Below are 17,878 nucleotides of genomic sequence, written 5' to 3' on the forward strand. Positions count from 1 at the left end.
CTCACTGTTCCATAGAGTTCTTATGTGTAAAATGGGCATAGTCGACATGTGATGTAGCATGTTGTGAACATTAAATAATAACAATAACAGCCTACAGTTCCTGTATATATACCTAATGTGCCAAGTGGTGTTCTAAACCCTTTCTTGTGAGGATTGAGTTCGTTCACATAGAGCTGTGCTCAGTAAATGTACACCACCATTGTTGTCCAAGTTAATCTCACAGTAACTCCTTAAGGTAGGTAAGACTGCTGCCCCCATTTCATAGATGAGGAAACCGAGGCATGGAGAGATGAGGTAACTTATTTGGTCCTACAGTTAGGAGGTGCTCCAGAGGGGATATTTATCAAGTCACGCTGGCTCCAAACTCGACAGTGTTGGTTAATGACTCATAGCACAGACTTGGGTCCCAACTACCTGGGCTCAAATCCTAGCTCTACCACTTTCTAGCTGTGTGACCTTGGGCGAGATACTTCATATCTGCCCGCCTCCGATCCTTCATGTGTGAGAAGGGCATTAATAGTTCAACCTAATATGAAGATGAAATAAGATCCCACGTGAAGTGCTCAGCATGTGGTAAGTGCTGCTGAGGTGTTAGCGATTAGACCGTTCCTGTGCTCTCCTGTCTGTGAAGATGTACTTAAAGCGCTTGACACAATATCTGATACAGACTGGATCACCAGTTAATGGTAAATCCTCTGTTCCCATCATTCTTATTATGACTTCGTACTTCATACTAATTAAAATCGCCAGTAAAGGCTCAGAGTTAGCTGTGCTTTGTCCCTAGTGAAACTCTTTCATCTCTGATCCTCTCACTTGGGCCTAGTGATGGTGCTGGGAGGCGGGAGGGAGGCAGGGACTCTCACCCCCTCATCATTTCACACTGGGGGAGTTGAGGCTTGAGGGGATGTGCAGGGACTTGCCCACAGTCACAGCTGATGACTGAGGAGCTCAGGGGTATCTGCCTCTGAACACCACATGGGGAGGAGGCATCTGCACACGTGACATTGAGCAGATGACCTCAAACCAGTGGCTTCCACTGGTGAAATGTTGGAGAGACTTGAAGGCTTTAGAACGCTGAGACCCGGACGGCCTCGGGGGCAAGGGGTACAGGGAGTGTGGTACGGCAGTGTAAAGCAGTGGCTAAAAAGTTGTAGAGAAGAGAGTTGGAAGGACCTGGGTTTGAAACCCAGCTGTGCCACCAACCTGCTGGGCACACCTGGCTAAGCCATTCCACCGCTCCCAACCTCAGCTCCCCTCTCTGCAGAGGGGGTAAAGCAGGCCCTAACTCACAGGATGGCTGGCGGATCCAGTGCTCCACGCAGCACGTGCTGCGGGCAGTTTCTTGGTGGAGGTGGCGGGGAGGCTGCCTGGAGGGAAGCCGGCAGGAGTGAAGGGCGGACGGGGCCAGGATTGAACGTGGCGCTTTGCATGGTGAGGGCTGCAGGGAGAGACGCAGGGGCAACGTTAACGTGGGGGTTGACGGGTGTGGGCCAGAGAGGCTGGGAGGGCAGTTGTGTGGAGGTGGGAAGGGTGGAGATCTGAGGTGCTGGCAGCTCCCGTATGTTTAGCTTCCAGGGATGCAGCTTGGCCAAGGAGTCTGGACTGGAGGTAGAGTTGAGTATGAGTTGAGGATGTCCTTAAGGTCTCCAGGAAAGGAACAGAACAGGGAGGGTGATCTGAACTGTCCACAGTGGGAGCCGGCGAAACCGAGGCTGGGAGGGAGCCTGAGAGCAGGACACGCCAGAGCCACGCCGGCCAGCGTTTAGTAAAGCACTGACTCTCGTGCTGGGCCCCAAGCTGAGCTCTTCACAGAAAGCAGTTATTTCCCTTCAGTCTCAGAACAACGCTGTTGTTGTGATTTGGGGGATGAGAAAAGAGTCTCAGGCCAAGTGAGCTGCCACACACCCAGCCAACGAGAGAGCAGGATTTGAACCTACCACAGGATGGGCATATGCCTCACGTACACTCAGGGAGCTGAGATGCCAGCCTAGACGCTAGGGATGCTGGCGTCTTCTGCCATAGTCATTCCCATCGCCTCAGCAAAGGGAGGATGGCGCTTGAGAAGGGCCTTTGGATTTAGGGTTAGGACAGAGCAGTTCTCTTCCCTTCTTTCAGCAAAGTTGAGCAGATTGAGTGCCCACTGTGCTCATCTCTGGCAGAAGCTGGGGCACAGAGGAGCCAGTCCTGGACTCGGGTGGTCATAGCCCGCAGTGAGGTCTGATAAGGGTGGCCTGGTTGGGCGGTGAGCCTAGAGAAGGGACCTGACCTGTCAGGGTGGCATCCTGGAAATCTTCCAGGAAGCGGTAGCTAAACCAAGTGTCGAGGGCAGAGCAGACTTTCTCAGGCTGAAGAGAACGCAGTTCCTGGCAGAGGGAACAGTGCTGAGGGTAGAAGCAAAAAGCGCTCCCGCTTCCCAGGCTCTGCGCTCATACACGTGGTCGCGTTTGCTCCTCACTCTGGCCGTCGCTGCAGTGGAAGGATTGGCACCATTTTACAGGTGTGGAGACCGGGATGCAGCGAGGTGGTCTCGCTCCCCCAGTGTCCCGCACCTAGCCACGGGCACTCTGTCAGCTGCCCCCAGCCTCTGCCTTCATCTCTGCCCACCCAGGTGGAGGGTGGCTGCCAGTTTGAGGAAGCAGAGTGGAGCCTGCTTGTTCCCAGCTTGGGTTACTGAAGGGTGGGGTCATACTTGGGGTGGAACTGTAAGCCAGTCTGTCTTGTCCCACAGACACCATCTACGATGAGGATGAGGTCCTCTTGGCCCTGGCGGAACAGCTGGGCACCTTCACCACTCTGGTCGGAGGCCCTGAGTACGTGCACTGCCTGCTGGTGAGTCTGGAAGGTGGGGAAGGCCCCTGCCTGGCCCTGGCGGGGTCAGACCCATGGTCCTGGCAGCCAGGGCGGGGAGGGGAGAGTGCAGGAGAGGCTGGGGTCATCTTCTCGGAACAGCTGGGCCTTGGACATTCACTTTAATCTGGCAAGTCAGCAGTGACATTTAATACATCAGCACGAAAACGCGGGTGTCCTCCTTACCGTTGACTGGGCGTGCCTGACCAGCACCAGGCCCCACCGGCACTCGACGCGTGAGGCTTTCAGTTTGGAGTTAGGCTGGGTTCTTCCACTGCTTGCTGTGTGACTTGTAAATTACTTAACCTCGAGTCATTAAAACTTACCTTGAGAATCGACTCAAGAAGCCCTTAGCACAGTACTTGGCATGTAGTAAGTACTCACAGATCGTAGCTCCGTTGTCATTAATGCCATATGTTGTGAGGTCGTGTCCACCCTTTGGGGTAGAGACAGCCACCTGGAGCAACAAGAGGTTCAGTGTCGAAGGTCGCACGGCTAGTGAGTGGCAGAGCTGGGATTCCAGGTGTGTCCGGTTGACTCTCCCCCAGGCCCCACCCACTTCCTGCCTGTGAGACCCTGTGCTGGGTGACGTCTGGGGACAGAGATGGTCAGATACTGATAGCAACTGCTGTTTGGGAGAAGAGAAGGGAGGAAGTGCTCCAGTCCTGTGACCTGGGTTGAAAGACCCTTGGACGTTGCTCACTGTTCTTCAGAGCCGTGGAACAGCTCTGCCTCCTTTTTTTTCCTCCCAATAATTCTTTCATGGTTCCTGAAGACATGTTAGCATACTGTGGCATCTGCACTTGATGGTGTTTTACAGTTACTGTCAGCAGGCCTTGTTCCTTTTAGTGGTCTGTGAAATAATGTGCTGCTTATTGGGGTCTTGGATTTGAGCACATATTTGTTTTCTTCCAAACATACATTAAGCATTAACTCTAAGAAACTGTGATAATTATCATTAGATTCTGGTATCCTGTCTCTCACCCGAGTGCACATGTATAATTGTATATGAACACACAGAAAATTGTATGTGAATGAGGTCATTTCATACATTTTATACAGAGCAGGACTGCTTAACACCAGGAACGTGATGAGGTCCCTAGACCTACCTGAAAGGGGTCCCTTGAACTCCATGGAACTATCTGCAGCCCCTGGTGTTTATCAGTCTTTCTGAGGAGAGAATTAATAGCTTTCAGCAGCTTCTCAGAGGACTCAGGAGCAGAGAACACTGTTGAGTACCCCACAGCTTCAACCAGAGCCACAGGCCTGCAGACAAACGGCCGGAACCCGGCTTCCTTCCCCTGCCGAGTCAGGGTCTTCCACTGATCATTCCCAATGAGGGAAACCCCTGTCATCCCATGCTTCTCTTTGGGGAGCAGTCATGTGTGACCTTTGGGACTGGTATCCGTGAGGATCCTCTGGGCCAGGCAACACTGGGAACCCGCAGGCAAGTCAGGTCAGAATAGCTTCAGCTCACTCAGCACCTGCAGCTTGTGTTCTGAGTGCCTTATGTACAGTAACCCATTGTGTCCTGCAGCGACCCTGTGAGACTCGTGCTGGTGTCATTTCACAGATGAGGAAACCGAGGCACAAGCTGGGAAGAGGCAGAGCCAGGATTTGAACCCAGGCCCCCAACTCGTTGCCACTACCACTCTTCTGTACTGTCTTCAGAGGGCTCCTGGTTGCCCCACAGGCTGATCCGAGCTGGAATAAAGGGAAACCAGGGACCCTTAGAACCCAGAAGAGGCGGCTAATCTGGGTTAGATGGGATGGGGGAGCTGTCGAGGAGGAGCTCCTGGAGGAGGTGGATTTTGACAAGTTACGGGAAATGGCTCTTTTGCAACCTGTTCATTCCATGAACATGAGCAAGGACTGTGGGCTCCGGGAACCCAGAGGTGTGTCAGACCCGATCCCGGCCCTCGTTCTCTGCGGTGTGAGTGAGATGGAATTTCACAGAGATCCGTGTAGGTATAGTGTGAGGATTATTTCTGTATCAGCAGCTCTTAACCCTTTTGGAATCATGGGTCCCTTAGATGAAAATGAAAACTCCAGACCCTCTCCTCAAACGAGTAGAGATGATTTTAGGAGGTTCACGCCTTTCCCCCTCCCCAGGTTTGAGAACCCCACCCTCCATTGCACAGAGGCCTCATGGCAATGGGTCTTTGTTATGCAAAAGCATCATTTGGGGTTTCCTCAATGTGCACCTTCCTGGGCCCTGCCCCCAGAGTCTGATTCTTTAGGTCTGTGCTGGGAGAGGCCTCCTGGGTGATCCTGCCGTGGGTGGTCTGGGAACCACACTGTGAGAACCTCTCCCTGCAGTAACCCACTGGGGCAGAGATCCTTGGGTGATGTAACTACTGCTTAGCCTTAGTCCCCAGGCCTCTGTTATCGTGACAGGTTACCATAAGTTTCACTTACAGTCACTTGCTAAGTATTAATCAATTATTACTCAATATTTACTGAGGGACTCTAAATGGAAGATTGAGTGCCTCCTGTGTGCCAGCCTGGGTAGTGGGAGAACAAGGAAATAAGAGGAACCCGGTCCCTGCAGTACTGTGACACCATGTCTGCCACCACACCTCTGTGAGCCAGTCCTGCACCCAGAACCCTACGAGAGCGTGTCCCTGTGACACAGGCCGCACACTGAGGGTCCCCAGGCAGGCATGGCATTACGTTTTCCTTGTGAATCATTGCCCCCTCCCTCCCTCCCTCCCTCCCGTGGCTGTGTTGGGTCCCCGCCACTGCACGGAGGCCCTCTTCAGCTGCGGAGAGTGCGAGCCACTCTGCGCGGTGGTGCACAGGCCTCATTGTGGTGGCCTCTCCTGTTGCGGAACATGGGCTCTAGGCACGCGGGCTTCAGTAGTTGTGGCACGTGGGCTCAGTAGTTGTGGCTCACCGGCTCTAGAGCACAGGCTCAGTAGTTGTGGCGCATGGGCTTAGTTACTCTGCGGCATGTGGGATCTTCCCGGCCCAGGGCTTGAACCCGTGTCCCCTGCATTGGCAGGCGGATTCTCAACCACTGCGCCACCAGGGAAGCCCCCATTGCCACCTTTTTTGTGTGTGTGTTATGCGGGCCTCTCACTGTTGCGGCCTCTCCCGATGCAGAGCACAGGCTCCGGATGCGCAGGCCCAGCGGCCATGGCTCACAGGCCCAGCCGCTCCGCGGCATGTGGGATCTTCCCGGACCGGGTCACGAACCCGCGTCCCCTGCATCGGCAGGCGGACTCTCAACCACTGCGCCACCAGCGAAGCCCCTATTGCCACCTTTTTAAAATGAGTTTTTAAAAATTCTGTTTTTGATTTTTTTTATCATGGTAAATTATAAATAATATTTACCATTTTAACCATTTTTAAGTGTACTCTTCCGTGATGTTAAGTACATTCAAGTTGTGGTGCAGCCATCACTACCATTCATCTCCAGAACTTTCTCATCTTCCCCAAAGAAACTCTGTACTCATTAACCAGTGACCCCCAAGCTCCTTACCCCAGCCCCCAGCAACCATCATTCCACTTTCTGTCTCTGTGAATCTGACTACAGACATACCTCAGAGATATTGTAGGTTTGGTCCCAGACTACCATAGTAAAGTGAATATTGCAATAAAACGAGTCACATGAATTTTTTTGTTTCCTAGTATATATAAAAGTTATGGTTACGCTTTACTGTAGTCTATCAAATGTGCAATAGCATTCTGTCAAAAAAAGGTACATAGACCTTAGTTAATACTTTCTTGCTAAAAAATACTAACCATCATCTGAGCCTTCAGCGAGTTGTAGTCTTTTTGCAATAGTAACATCAAAGGTCACTGATCGCAGGTCACCATAACAAATACACTAATAATGAAAAAGTTTGAAATATTGAGAGAATTACCAGAATGTGACACAGACTTGAAGTAAGCAAATGCTGTTGGAAAAATGACATTGATAGAGTTGGTAGACGCCACAAACCTTCATTTTTTTGAAACAGTGCAGTATTTGCAAAGTGCAGTAAAGTGAAGCGCGATAAAACAAGGTGTGCCTGTGCTCTGGACACCTCACGTAAAGGAGTCATTCAATATGGAGTCTTTTGCGACTGGCTAATTTCATTTAGCATAATGTCTTCAAGGTTTATCCATGTTGGAGCATGTGTTAAATGAGGTTTTTTTCACAGATAAGAACCTGCCCCTTTTGGCTGCTTTTGGGAAACCAGCTTTGCTTTTACCAGCCATGTTTCCCCGTGGTGACAGCTGACAGACCTGGAAAGCAGCTGTACTCCCTAGACTGTATGCTCTCCAGTTTGCCCCAGTCTCTGCCTCGGTTGTCCGCACCTGTCACCTTTGCCCATTGCTTCAATTCTGTTTCCTGCATGGGCCCTGGAAGCATTTCCATTTATCATTTCTTCTACTTTCTTTACCTGTCAGGGCAGGTTGGACTTCAGACCACAGACCTCCACATCTTTTTTGAACAGATTAGGGTAAATTGAGTCTCCCTTCATTAGGTCAGTAATTCCCGAGTTCCTGCCCTGTGCCAAGAGGTCTGCTGGGCTCGGGGGACACGGTGGGGAGCCAGTCAAATGTCCGTAAAGGAACGTGATCACTCCAGGCCTCACAGTAACAAACCAGTGAGAGTCGCGAGCCTCAAAGTCCCCCAGTATTGTGAGATCCTGATGCAATTGCCTGTCAGCCCTTTGGAGGTTCTGGAGCCAGCTGGCCCGGTTTAGATCCTGGCTTGTGGCTATTATGCTCGGGCAAGTTACTTAGCCTGTCTGTGCCTCAGTTTCCTCTTCATAGGACCTGCTTTGTAGGATTCAGTGAGTTAGAACCAGTGCCCCCCTAGAGTTGTGGCCCTGCTCAGAACATGTAGTAAATAGATGTTCCAGTCAACATCAGTGATGATTCCTGCACTTTGAGAAGCTGATGACAGTTGCGGCCCTGTCCTCAGAAAGCGACGTGTATAATTGTGAGGTGTGTGGACCCCACTGAAGCGCCTTCAGGGTCCTGTGAAAGAGGTTCTTCAGGGAAGGCAGGCTGGCTTGGGGGGGTCAGGGAAGACCTGTTGGAGGAGCTGAGCAGTGTGGGGTGGGGGGAGGGAGCAGGGCGGTGACCTTGTGTTCTGCCCCCCAGCCACCCCTGGAGTCGCTGGCCACGGTGGAGGAAACCGTGGTGCGGGACAAGGCGGTGGAGTCCCTGCGGGCCATCTCGCACGAGCACTCGCCCTCCGACCTTGAGGCCCACTTCGTGCCGCTCGTGAAGCGGCTGGCGGGCGGCGACTGGTTCACCTCCCGCACGTCGGCCTGCGGCCTCTTCTCCGTCTGCTACCCCCGCGTGTCCAGTGCCGTCAAGGCGGAACTTCGACAGTGAGTCCCCTGGCAAGACCCAGCCTCTTCCCTCTCCTTGGTCCCCTTCTCTCAAGCCTCGGCCCCCTCTAGGCCCATCCAGGGCCCAAAGGCCCCAGAGCTCTTCCAGCCCCCACTCCCCTCTGCCCACCCCTCAGAGACGTGGTGTCTGGACACAGCTGGGTGTGAACCCAGGCACTGCCTCTTGGTCATTTAGGAAGTGGAGATAATGATGGTTCTTTCTCCCATTGGTTATTGTGGGGATTTAAAAGAATTACTACATACAAAATGCTTAGAACAGAATCTGGTACACAGAAGCACTCGACAAGTGATGTGTGATGCTATCTTAGGCCTGTTTGCGGTTGGCAGATAGGAGGCCTCCTCCTCCACTACCCTTCTCCCCTTTGGCTTGATACCCCAGGGAATTGCTTGCATGTAAGACTTGGCTTCCAGAAGAACCAGTGAAAATATTTTTAATTGGATTAAAATTTTCTATTAATGTGTGTTTCCCCTCCCTCTGGACTTCTGTCCATCCACCATCTTTATGAACCACTGAGCAGCAAGCCCGGGCCCTGAGCCATCACTCCTGCCAGAATACTGGTTTACAGCTGCCTGCAGGCACGTAGAGGGCCGCATGTGCCCCCGTGCATCTCCAACTGGAGCAGTCACTGCTGGAAGGGAAAATCCTTGAGTAGCCTCAGCCCAGCAGCTTAGCCAAGCAATTTTATGTGGTCATAATAATATAATCAGTACCTGCCATTCACTATGGACTTACTGCAGAAAGGCTGCTGATTGTTTCATGCACATTGTCTCATTTAACCCTCATAACGACCCTGTAGGGTAGGTACTGTTATCAGCTCCATTGTGTAGGGCTGGGAAGATTCAGAGGCCATCACTCGCCTAGGGTCACCCAGGCAAAGCCAGGAACTGCGTGACTACAGCGTCTGTGCTCGCCCTCCATGGTGTTGCCTGCTGCCTTGGGATCCCAGGGGTCCCTCCTGAGCCCCATCCCAACCCCCAGGTACTTCCGGAACCTGTGCTCAGATGACACCCCCATGGTGCGGCGGGCCGCAGCCTCCAAGCTGGGGGAGTTCGCCAAGGTGCTGGAGCTGGACAACGTCAAGAGCGAGATCATCCCCATGTTCTCCAACCTGGCCTCTGACGAGCAGGTGGGGTCTGCTCCACGCCCCTCTCCTCTGTCTCCCTCCAGTGGACCCTGAGTCTGAAAGGGCGTCCCAGGGCTGATGGGGCCTCTGCTGCACTCTCCTTGTTCCCATCCTCTCCTCAGGACTCGGTGCGGCTGCTAGCGGTGGAGGCGTGTGTGAACATCGCCCAGCTCCTACCCCAGGAGGATCTGGAGGCCCTGGTGATGCCCACCCTGCGCCAGGCTGCTGAGGACAAGTCCTGGCGCGTCCGATACATGGTGGCCGACAAGTTCACAGAGGTACGTGAGGGGGCTGTTGGCAGCGTCTCACAGATGTGGAGACTGAGGCCTCAGGCAAAGGGGAGGGGCCGCATATAGGAGCTGGGGTTTAGTGAAGCCCAGGGGAATCGTCGGGTGTTTAAGCGGTAAGATCTCGGTAATCATCCATTTGGACCTCACTTCACTTGCCAATCCTGATTGAAGGGTTCTGAGGCCAACTTAAGGTTCTGGGGGAGAGAACCACGGGAGCAGAGAAAGGGTAGCATGTATGTGGTCCTGACCTAATCGAACTTTATCTCCTTTTACAAAAGGGAAGACGGTCTGTTTGCTGGGGCTGCTGTGGCAGAGTGCCACAGACTGGGTGGTACTTTATTTCCCCACCGTTCTGGAGGCTAGAAGTCCAAAATCAAAGTGTCAGCAGGGGTGGTTTTTCTGAGACTTCTTTCCTTGGTTGTAGATGGCTGTCTTCTCCCCGTGTCTTTAATTGTGTGTCTGTGTTCTCATCTCCTCTTCTTATGACGACTTTAGTCATTTTGGATTGGCTTACCCTAATGACCTTATTTTACCTTATGACCTCTTTAAAGACCCTGTCTTCAAGTACAGTCACATTCTGAGGTTCCAGGGAGGTGTGGGGTGGGAGATACAGTTCAGCCCCATAACACAGCCCAGAGGTTAGACTGGTCAGAGTGACACCATCAGGCGGGCAGAACAGGGACAAGATGCCACGTGTCCCAGGACAGTGCTCTTTCCACAGAAATCTCAGTTTGCTTATCGCAAAAGTAGGTTTATTGAGCACCAGCTCTTTGCTGGGCATTGGGGTACGGTGAGTTCAGTACATCCCTGGCCGTCAGGGAACAGACAGCCTGAAGAGGGAGGCCAGCTGAGACAGAGGGAAATGTAATGTTAAAGTGTGACAGGTGCGGGGCTGGCTGGTGTTCCTGGGCCTGGAAGCACTGAGGCAGGTTCTGGAAGATGAGTGGGTGAGGGCTGGGGTAGGGACTGTGTCTGGCGTGGGCAGCGGACACTGGGCGGTGAGGGCAAGTACGAGCAAGGACATTTGGGACTGGCTTTGGGGCGAGGGGACACTGGAGAGATGGGCACCAGGCCCCTGGGGTCCTCACCTCTCCGCTTGGTCAGGAACTGCCCTGTCTCCCCCCAGGCCTCCAGAAGCGGCATGCCAGCAGGACCTCTGCACCCCTTCTGGCCTGGTGTCATGAGATGCGGAGGGCCTAGCATGCCTGCTTCCCTCTTGACCCTTAGTATTTCATCTTAATTACAAAAGTCACACGGGCTCTGGTAACCAGTCTTAGAAAACACAGAAATATTTAAATCAAAAAGTGAGAGCCAGCACACATCATTAGACTGTTTTTGGATCACGTAGCAGAAAACCCAACCCTGAACAGGAAGGAGATCTGTAGTTATTTCTAATGCAGACAACAGTACTGTGCAGTAAGTACCCTCGTGGTACGGCTCAGAGACGTACGGGGACTCATCCAGGGTCACACAGGTGCTAAGTAAGAGTAAGAATTTGAGCCAGGCAGATGGACTCCAGAGCCATGCTCGTGACCACTGCACTACCCAGCCCAACTCGGCACCATACAACAAGGAAACCAAGGCTCAGAGAGGCTCCGAGACTTGGCCAAGGTCACCCCCATGGCCCTGGCATTACGTCTCAGCAGTGATTCCAAGGACTGTTTTTACCCCATTCCTGGTGCCTTTATCTTTGATTTTGTTCTCATTCATTTAGAATACCTGCCAAGCCCTTTGACCCCCCCTGACCTTCCCTTTCTGCAGCTCCAGAAAGCAGTGGGGCCTGAGATCACCAAGACGGACCTGGTCCCTGCCTTCCAGAACCTGATGAAAGACTGTGAGGCCGAGGTGAGGGCCGCAGCCTCCCACAAGGTCAAAGGTTGGTGCTGGCGACCAGGACACAGTAAGCGGGTGGGTGTCCGGGAAGCTGAAGGCAAAACTAGGACATCGGGTCTTACCGCCCGCCGCCTCCATTTCCCTGCCCACAGAATTCTGTGAAAATCTCTCAGCTGACTGTCGGGAGAATGTGATCATGACCCAGATCTTGCCCTGCATCAAGGTAACAGGGAATTTGGTGGGAGGAATAGAGCAGATCTGAGCCTTCTGGAAAGAAGGGATGGAGATTGGGCATTAGGGGCAGCCAGATGCAAACCGAGTTCCCAGCCTTCCAGGGCCAGGCGGTCTTGCGTTTGGAGCAGTTAGGAGCCCTGAGTGCAGGCAAAGTCCGAGGCTCGGGGCTGAACGTGGAGGCGGGGAGTGCTTCCCCCTCGAAGCTCACTGGATCTCCTCATCCGGAGAGCTTTGGGATTGGGGTGAAAGCTGCTGGGAACAGGGGTCGTTGAACTCCAGGCAGGCCGGACATGTATGGATCTGCAATTCCCCGTGCACACTAAGCCTGCCCTGGATTGAGATGGCGAGAGTAGGCTGTGTCTCAGGGCTTCTTAGGAGTTGGAGTCTTCTTGGCCACTGACCCTGTGGCTCCCCCATTCCTTCTCCCTCCCAGGAGCTGGTGTCAGACGCCAACCAACATGTCAAGTCAGCCCTGGCCTCAGTCATCATGGGCCTCTCTCCCATCCTGGGCAAAGACAACACCATCGAGCACCTCCTGCCCCTCTTCCTGGCTCAGCTGAAGGATGAGGTAAGGGCACCTGGAAGGCTCTGTGCTCTGGCTGGGACAGGTGGGGCGGCTGCTTTCCCAGTTCGCCAGGATCTTCAGCAAACACCCAGGTTGCCAAGGAGTTGAATGTTTGTGGGCATGATGGACTGCACGTTAGCTTATTTGTTTATTAGGCATTTGTTTTGCATGCCCTTATTCTGTACTAGTCGTTTTTTCCTGGGCACTAGGGATTCCAAGAAAAAAACAACGAGACACTTTTGTTCCTCAAGGACCTTCAGAGACTGGCGGTGGAGAGGGACAGATAGGCAGTCCCATGATGCCCTGATCATACAGGTGCTGTGATACATTCATGATGATCAGAGTTCAGGCTAAGACGCTGTAATAGAGACCCCAGAATACAGCGGCTTAAATAAGGTAGAGAATTATTTCTCTCACAGCAGTCCAGAGGTGGGGTGGACCTACACTGGGGGATTGGCCCTGCTGACCTTGGCGCTCTGTGGGTCTGAGGTGGCTGAAGGGAGAGGGCGCCGACCAGCAGCGGGCCCCGCCGTCTCAACGGTAGGAGCCCGAAGGCGCCCTGTCTGCCCACACCCCGTTGGCCGGAGCCAGTCGCCAGCAGCGGGCCCCGCCCTCTCAACGGTAGGAGCCCGAAGGCGCCCTGTCTGCCCACACCCCGTTGGCCGGAGCCAGTCGCCAGTCGCGGGCGACCTCAGCTAGCTGTTTATTTGGCTTGGAGCACAGACGATGAGAGCGCCACGCGCCGGCTGCAGCGGCCACGGGGTGACAGCCAGGGAAGCAGTGTGGACTTGAACCCGGGGTGGAGGAGGCGGAGCAGATCTGGGTGTTGGGAAGGAGCCCTGAGACGTGTCGAAGGGAGATGCAAGTGCTGCAGCCGAAGAGGTGCAGGGCGACCAGACCGGAGGCTGCTGCTGGAGTCTGGGAGGGGGGCGCGGCTGGTTTCAAGAGGTAGGGGCGGCCGTGCTGGGGCCTGGGGCTCGCAGGCCCCCTGCTGTTTGCCTTGGTGGGGACTGGGCAGATGGTGATACCACAGGCTGGTGTGAGACCTGTTAGTGTAACTTCTGTGTTTGCAGAGGCCTCGCCCTGACACACATGCACATGCACACGAACGTGCGTACACCACACACACACACACGAGGCACACGTATGCGGTGCACTAGGAAGTTGGAGGGAACATTGTAGCAGTTCATTTCTTCACATAGGAGTCCCCTGCTGTGCACACCCCTCCGCCATTTATGACAGTTGAGGCTTTTATAATCATTGGATATAATAAACTTTTAAGAAAAGATAAGTAAACTTAAAATTAAATCATTTATGTTATTTATGTAAACAGTGTTTCATGAACATTTGCAGCAGCTCTATCTAGTGGAAGATTCAAAGGAATATAACAGAAAAAGAGTGAAACTAACAAGTTGATGAGCCCTGGGACATTCCTTCCCTCTCCCTGTCTCCCTGAGTATCCTTGGCTTTAGGAAGAAACACATTAATCCAGTGAAGGGGAGGGGGAAGTTGTGTTGGCTCTGAGAGTCTTCTTCAGTTCTCAGACTAGGTAGTAGGAAATTGGCTGTCTTTCATTCCTAAAGGGGACTCTATTATTTTTGAAAAGCAGGACTTAGGTGCTTTTCTCAAAGGATTTGTTGGAGAGGGCTTTTGGGCAATCTCACTTTGGAGCCAGCAGCTGAGGCTGTCTTGTCTTTTCAGCGGCTGCCATTGCTCTTCTTCATTGCTTGCTGAGTCTTAGTCCCCATGGCCACCCTTAGCTCCAGTGATTTGCCTGAACAGCCTTCGGAACTCAGAAGAGCTGTTATACTCATGGTCACTGTTGATTACAGTGAAAGGATACAGATTAGTATCAGCAAAGGAAGAAGGTGCATGAGACCAGGCGCCAGTTTCCAGTTATCCTCTCCCAATGGAGTTATACATAGTGCATTTAATTCTCCCAGTACCAACGTGTGACAGCACATGAGGAGACTGCCAGCTAGGGAAGCTCGCTGAGCCTTGGCTTCCAGGGTTTTTATTGGGGATTGGTCACATAGGCATGGAATGGAGCCGTTTGCGTGGCTGACCTTAGGTTACTGTGTCTCCAGCCTCTGTAGAGGTCAAGTTGATGCCACATGACCCAAGGTCCTCACCATAAATCACATTATTAGCATACTCTATCTGGCATGGCCCAAGGCCCCCAGGTAAACAAAGACCCTTTTATCAGTTTGGATATTCCAGGTGCTTAGAGATCATCTCCCAGGAGCTGGTCAAGGGCCAGTCCTTTGGAATGTGCCAAGTTTGAACAGCCTAGACCTGTCCAGTTAACCCCTTACTGCACACTTGCTCATTTGGTTCACGGATTCATTTCAATGCTTGCTTCCTTACCCCACAGCTCCCAGAGGGAGATGTAGAAAAAATTAACTGTGGTGTCTGCCCCAGGAATATATGATGTTGGACAAGGAGTTAATTGTGTTTATGTGCCTTTTCTTAAAAGTTGCTTCAAAGGTTTTTAGAAGCAGATGGGGGCACAGATTTCCCTGCTCTCCTAAGGTAGAGTGTTCTTATGAACCTGTCATAAGTTGAAATGGTGTAGAGCAAAGAAGCAATTTTTTTCTCTTGTAAAAGCAAAAACCCTCTTTGGGTTTCTTTTGGTTAGCAAAAGCAGGCACCAGTGTAGGTCTGTCATAAACTCAAAGTGGTGTAAAGCGAACTTTCGAAAAGTGGGGGATACCTGCATATGTGCACATGTTGTAAGTCAGAGCTCATAGCATTGGTAGTCACCTAGTGGTTCAAAAATATTTCTTTATTCCTTCGTTTTTTTCTTTCAGCTGATGTATTGAGCACCTACTATGGTCCAGAAACTCTGCTGGGTACTGGAGACATAAGGATATATGAGACGTGCTCCTTACAGAGCTCAAAGACTAGCAGAAAGAGTAAAAGTAACAGAAATGATAAAAGTAATAAACTCCCACATGCCAAGCCCTTTGTGGATCAGGCAGTTCAGTAGCCTCAACCACCCTTTGGGATTAGATGGACGTTTCTGTGTCACACATTGATATCCAGAAATGTTAAGTCCCTTGCCAAAGGGCTCCCAGCTAGCAACTGGCAGAGCTGGGATTATTATCTTGTCTGTTTTTCCCAGGGTACCATGTTTTTGCACTGTGATTCCTGCAGATTCTTCAAAAGGGCTAAACATTTTTTGTGCTTCTATGATGAGATTTGAAAAGCTGTCCCATTTAATAATCCATGTTGCTTGCTTTGTGTGTGCTTTTAACGTGTCCCCAGGGCCGGGAGCTGGGCTTGGGCAGTGGTAGTCTGCCCTGCAGAGATGTTTATTATATGAGGTTGGTGTGGTTGAGCTCTTTTCGCCCTGCCCTGGGTTCTGTGTGCATTGGCCTTCTCTCAGAACCCTTCTATCCTCTCCTCAGTGCCCGGAGGTGCGGCTGAACATCATCTCCAACCTGGACTGCGTAAACGAGGTGATTGGCATCCGGCAGCTGTCCCAGTCCCTGCTTCCCGCCATTGTGGAGCTGGCTGAGGATGCCAAGTGGCGAGTGCGACTGGCCATCATTGAGTACATGCCTCTGCTGGCTGGACAGCTGGTGAGTGCGGAGGCCTGGTGCCAGGCACGCTGCCCTGGGAGAGGTGCACGGTGGAGTCTAGTCACAGTGCAGTGAGTCCCGGGCTGTGCCGGTGGACCTGGGGGCCGTGAGGGCTCAGTGGAAGGTGTGAGGACTGTCCAGGGAGTCGGAGGAAGGTACACAGGAAATAGGGCCTTTATAAGATGGATAGAATTAAATGAGAGAGTGGAGAGAGAAAAAGCCCCTCAGGTGAAGCTGAGCAGTGTCCCAGCTTCTTGGGGTGGGTGTGGTTTCCCTGAGGTTTGCTGGAAACTACCCAGTCTCCCGTGATCCCTTACTTCCTTGTCTTCTGCAGGGGGTGGAGTTCTTCGATGAGAAGCTCAACTCCTTGTGCATGGCCTGGCTTGTAGATCATGGTGAGTACTTCTGGTGTCTCTGGGAGGAGATTGGGGCTCCAGGAGGGATGCAGGGGCGGATTGTCTGGGGCAGGTGGGGAGAGTGGGGGAGGCTAGAGTCACTCTCCCATGCTGTCAGATGCTCACGCGGACCAGCTCCTTGCTTTTTGGAGTCCCAGAGAAGCACAGGGGTCACCCAGGGGCTGCCTGCTACAGTCGAGAGTCCTAGGGCTACCAAGCAGACAGCCTGGGTTTGAATCCCACCTCCTGGCTGTCGAAGCTTAAGCAAGTCACTTGCCATCTTTCAGCCCACGCTCATTCTGTGAAACATGGGACTTCTCATCCCAGCCTTTCAAGGCCATTGTGAGAACTGCTCATTGTTTTCACTAAGAGTGGCAAAAATAAAAGTTAACATTTTTCTGTAACAGGCAGGCTCCATTCCATGTACTAAGTACTAAATCATTTGCTTGGGCAAATCACTTCTCAGAGCCTCGGTGTGCCCGTCTGTATCTTGGAGCTCTTGAGGAGGTACTGCGTGGAAAGAAAACCCTACATTTAGCACACAGCAAGCCCTTTCTTTCTCTTGGAGTTTATTCGTTCGTATGTGGCCTGGTACCTAGGGCTGCTCGGTAGGCAGTAGTGAGTGTGACTGTGACTCCCCACCCGAGTCAGTCCTTCACCTCTGAATCACCGCCCCCTGTCCCTCATCCTTCTGCAGTCTATGCCATCCGCGAGGCGGCCACCAGCAACCTGAAGAAACTGGTGGAGAAGTTTGGGAAGGAGTGGGCCCATGCTACTATAATCCCCAAGGTCTTGGCCATGTCTGGGGACCCCAACTACCTGCACCGCATGACTACACTCTTCTGCATCAATGTGAGCACGCCCACCTGCCTCCGGCCTGTCCCTGAGGGGTGGGGGAGTACCTAGGAGAGGAGGAATGGCAGAGGGTCCGCAGGGGAGAAACCTGGCTTGGGGGTGGGCAAGTGATGGGATCTGGGGTTGCAGGGGTGAGTCCTTGGGGAACTGCAGGCCAGAGGTTGGGGCTCCCCAGTCAGAGTCACAGGGCCTCTGGGGGTGGGGACCTGGCGTTGTGGGAGGCCCAGGACTAGGGAGACTTGGCCTCTCGGAACAGTGATTGCCAGACCTTTCTGGTAGGAGAGGAAGCACCCTCTCCTTCCTCACAAAATGTGTATATATCTATTTATGACATACTAGTTAAATGTGCAGTTTATAGAATCAGACCTCTTTAATTCTAGCTCTGCCACATATTAGCTATATTTCATCACTTAAATGAGCCATACACATAACTAGGAATTAAAGGATAGGATGTCACAACTCACATAACGCAGTGTTCTGATAACTTCTTCCCGTGCCTCACTTTGGAGACCACTGTACTAAGGAAGGGATCCCAGGGGCCAGGAATCAAGCCCCATCCCAAGAGGATGAAGGGAAGTCTGAGGGTGGGGAGACAGGATGGGACAATGTGGGCTGGGAGTTTGCAGGGCAGGGAGACAGTGGTGTTAGGAGGGTGTTAGGGGAAATGGGAGCTTCCAGAGTATAAACTACCCTCAGGGTGGGCGAATCTGGGCTCAGAGCTCCCCCTGTTGCTCAGCTTCACCCTCTGGCCTGACAATCACCAGAGTGGCCTTGGTCAGAAAGGGAGAGAAATGGGA

General features: G+C 52.6%; 1 protein-coding gene across 1 annotated transcript in view; it reads left to right on the forward strand.

Moving 5' to 3' along the window:
- Window positions 1-17,878, forward strand: part of PPP2R1A (protein phosphatase 2 scaffold subunit Aalpha) — a 33,042-nt gene that overhangs the window by 12,208 nt on the left and 2,956 nt on the right. The window contains exons 3-12 of the mRNA XM_027079220.1: window positions 2,729-2,829; window positions 7,948-8,180; window positions 9,181-9,328; window positions 9,448-9,603; window positions 11,377-11,491; window positions 11,601-11,671; window positions 12,116-12,250; window positions 15,658-15,831; window positions 16,166-16,226; window positions 16,924-17,078. Coding sequence (XP_026935021.1) covers window positions 2,729-2,829; window positions 7,948-8,180; window positions 9,181-9,328; window positions 9,448-9,603; window positions 11,377-11,491; window positions 11,601-11,671; window positions 12,116-12,250; window positions 15,658-15,831; window positions 16,166-16,226; window positions 16,924-17,078 — 1,349 coding nt within the window. The remainder of the gene's footprint in view (window positions 1-2,728; window positions 2,830-7,947; window positions 8,181-9,180; window positions 9,329-9,447; window positions 9,604-11,376; window positions 11,492-11,600; window positions 11,672-12,115; window positions 12,251-15,657; window positions 15,832-16,165; window positions 16,227-16,923; window positions 17,079-17,878) is intronic.

This window comes from Aethalodelphis obliquidens, unplaced genomic scaffold (genome assembly GCF_003676395.1).
Source record: "Aethalodelphis obliquidens isolate GAN/ISIS:26980383/991018 unplaced genomic scaffold, ASM367639v1 scaffold43, whole genome shotgun sequence".
Classification (NCBI taxonomy): domain Eukaryota; kingdom Metazoa; phylum Chordata; class Mammalia; order Artiodactyla; family Delphinidae; genus Aethalodelphis; species Aethalodelphis obliquidens.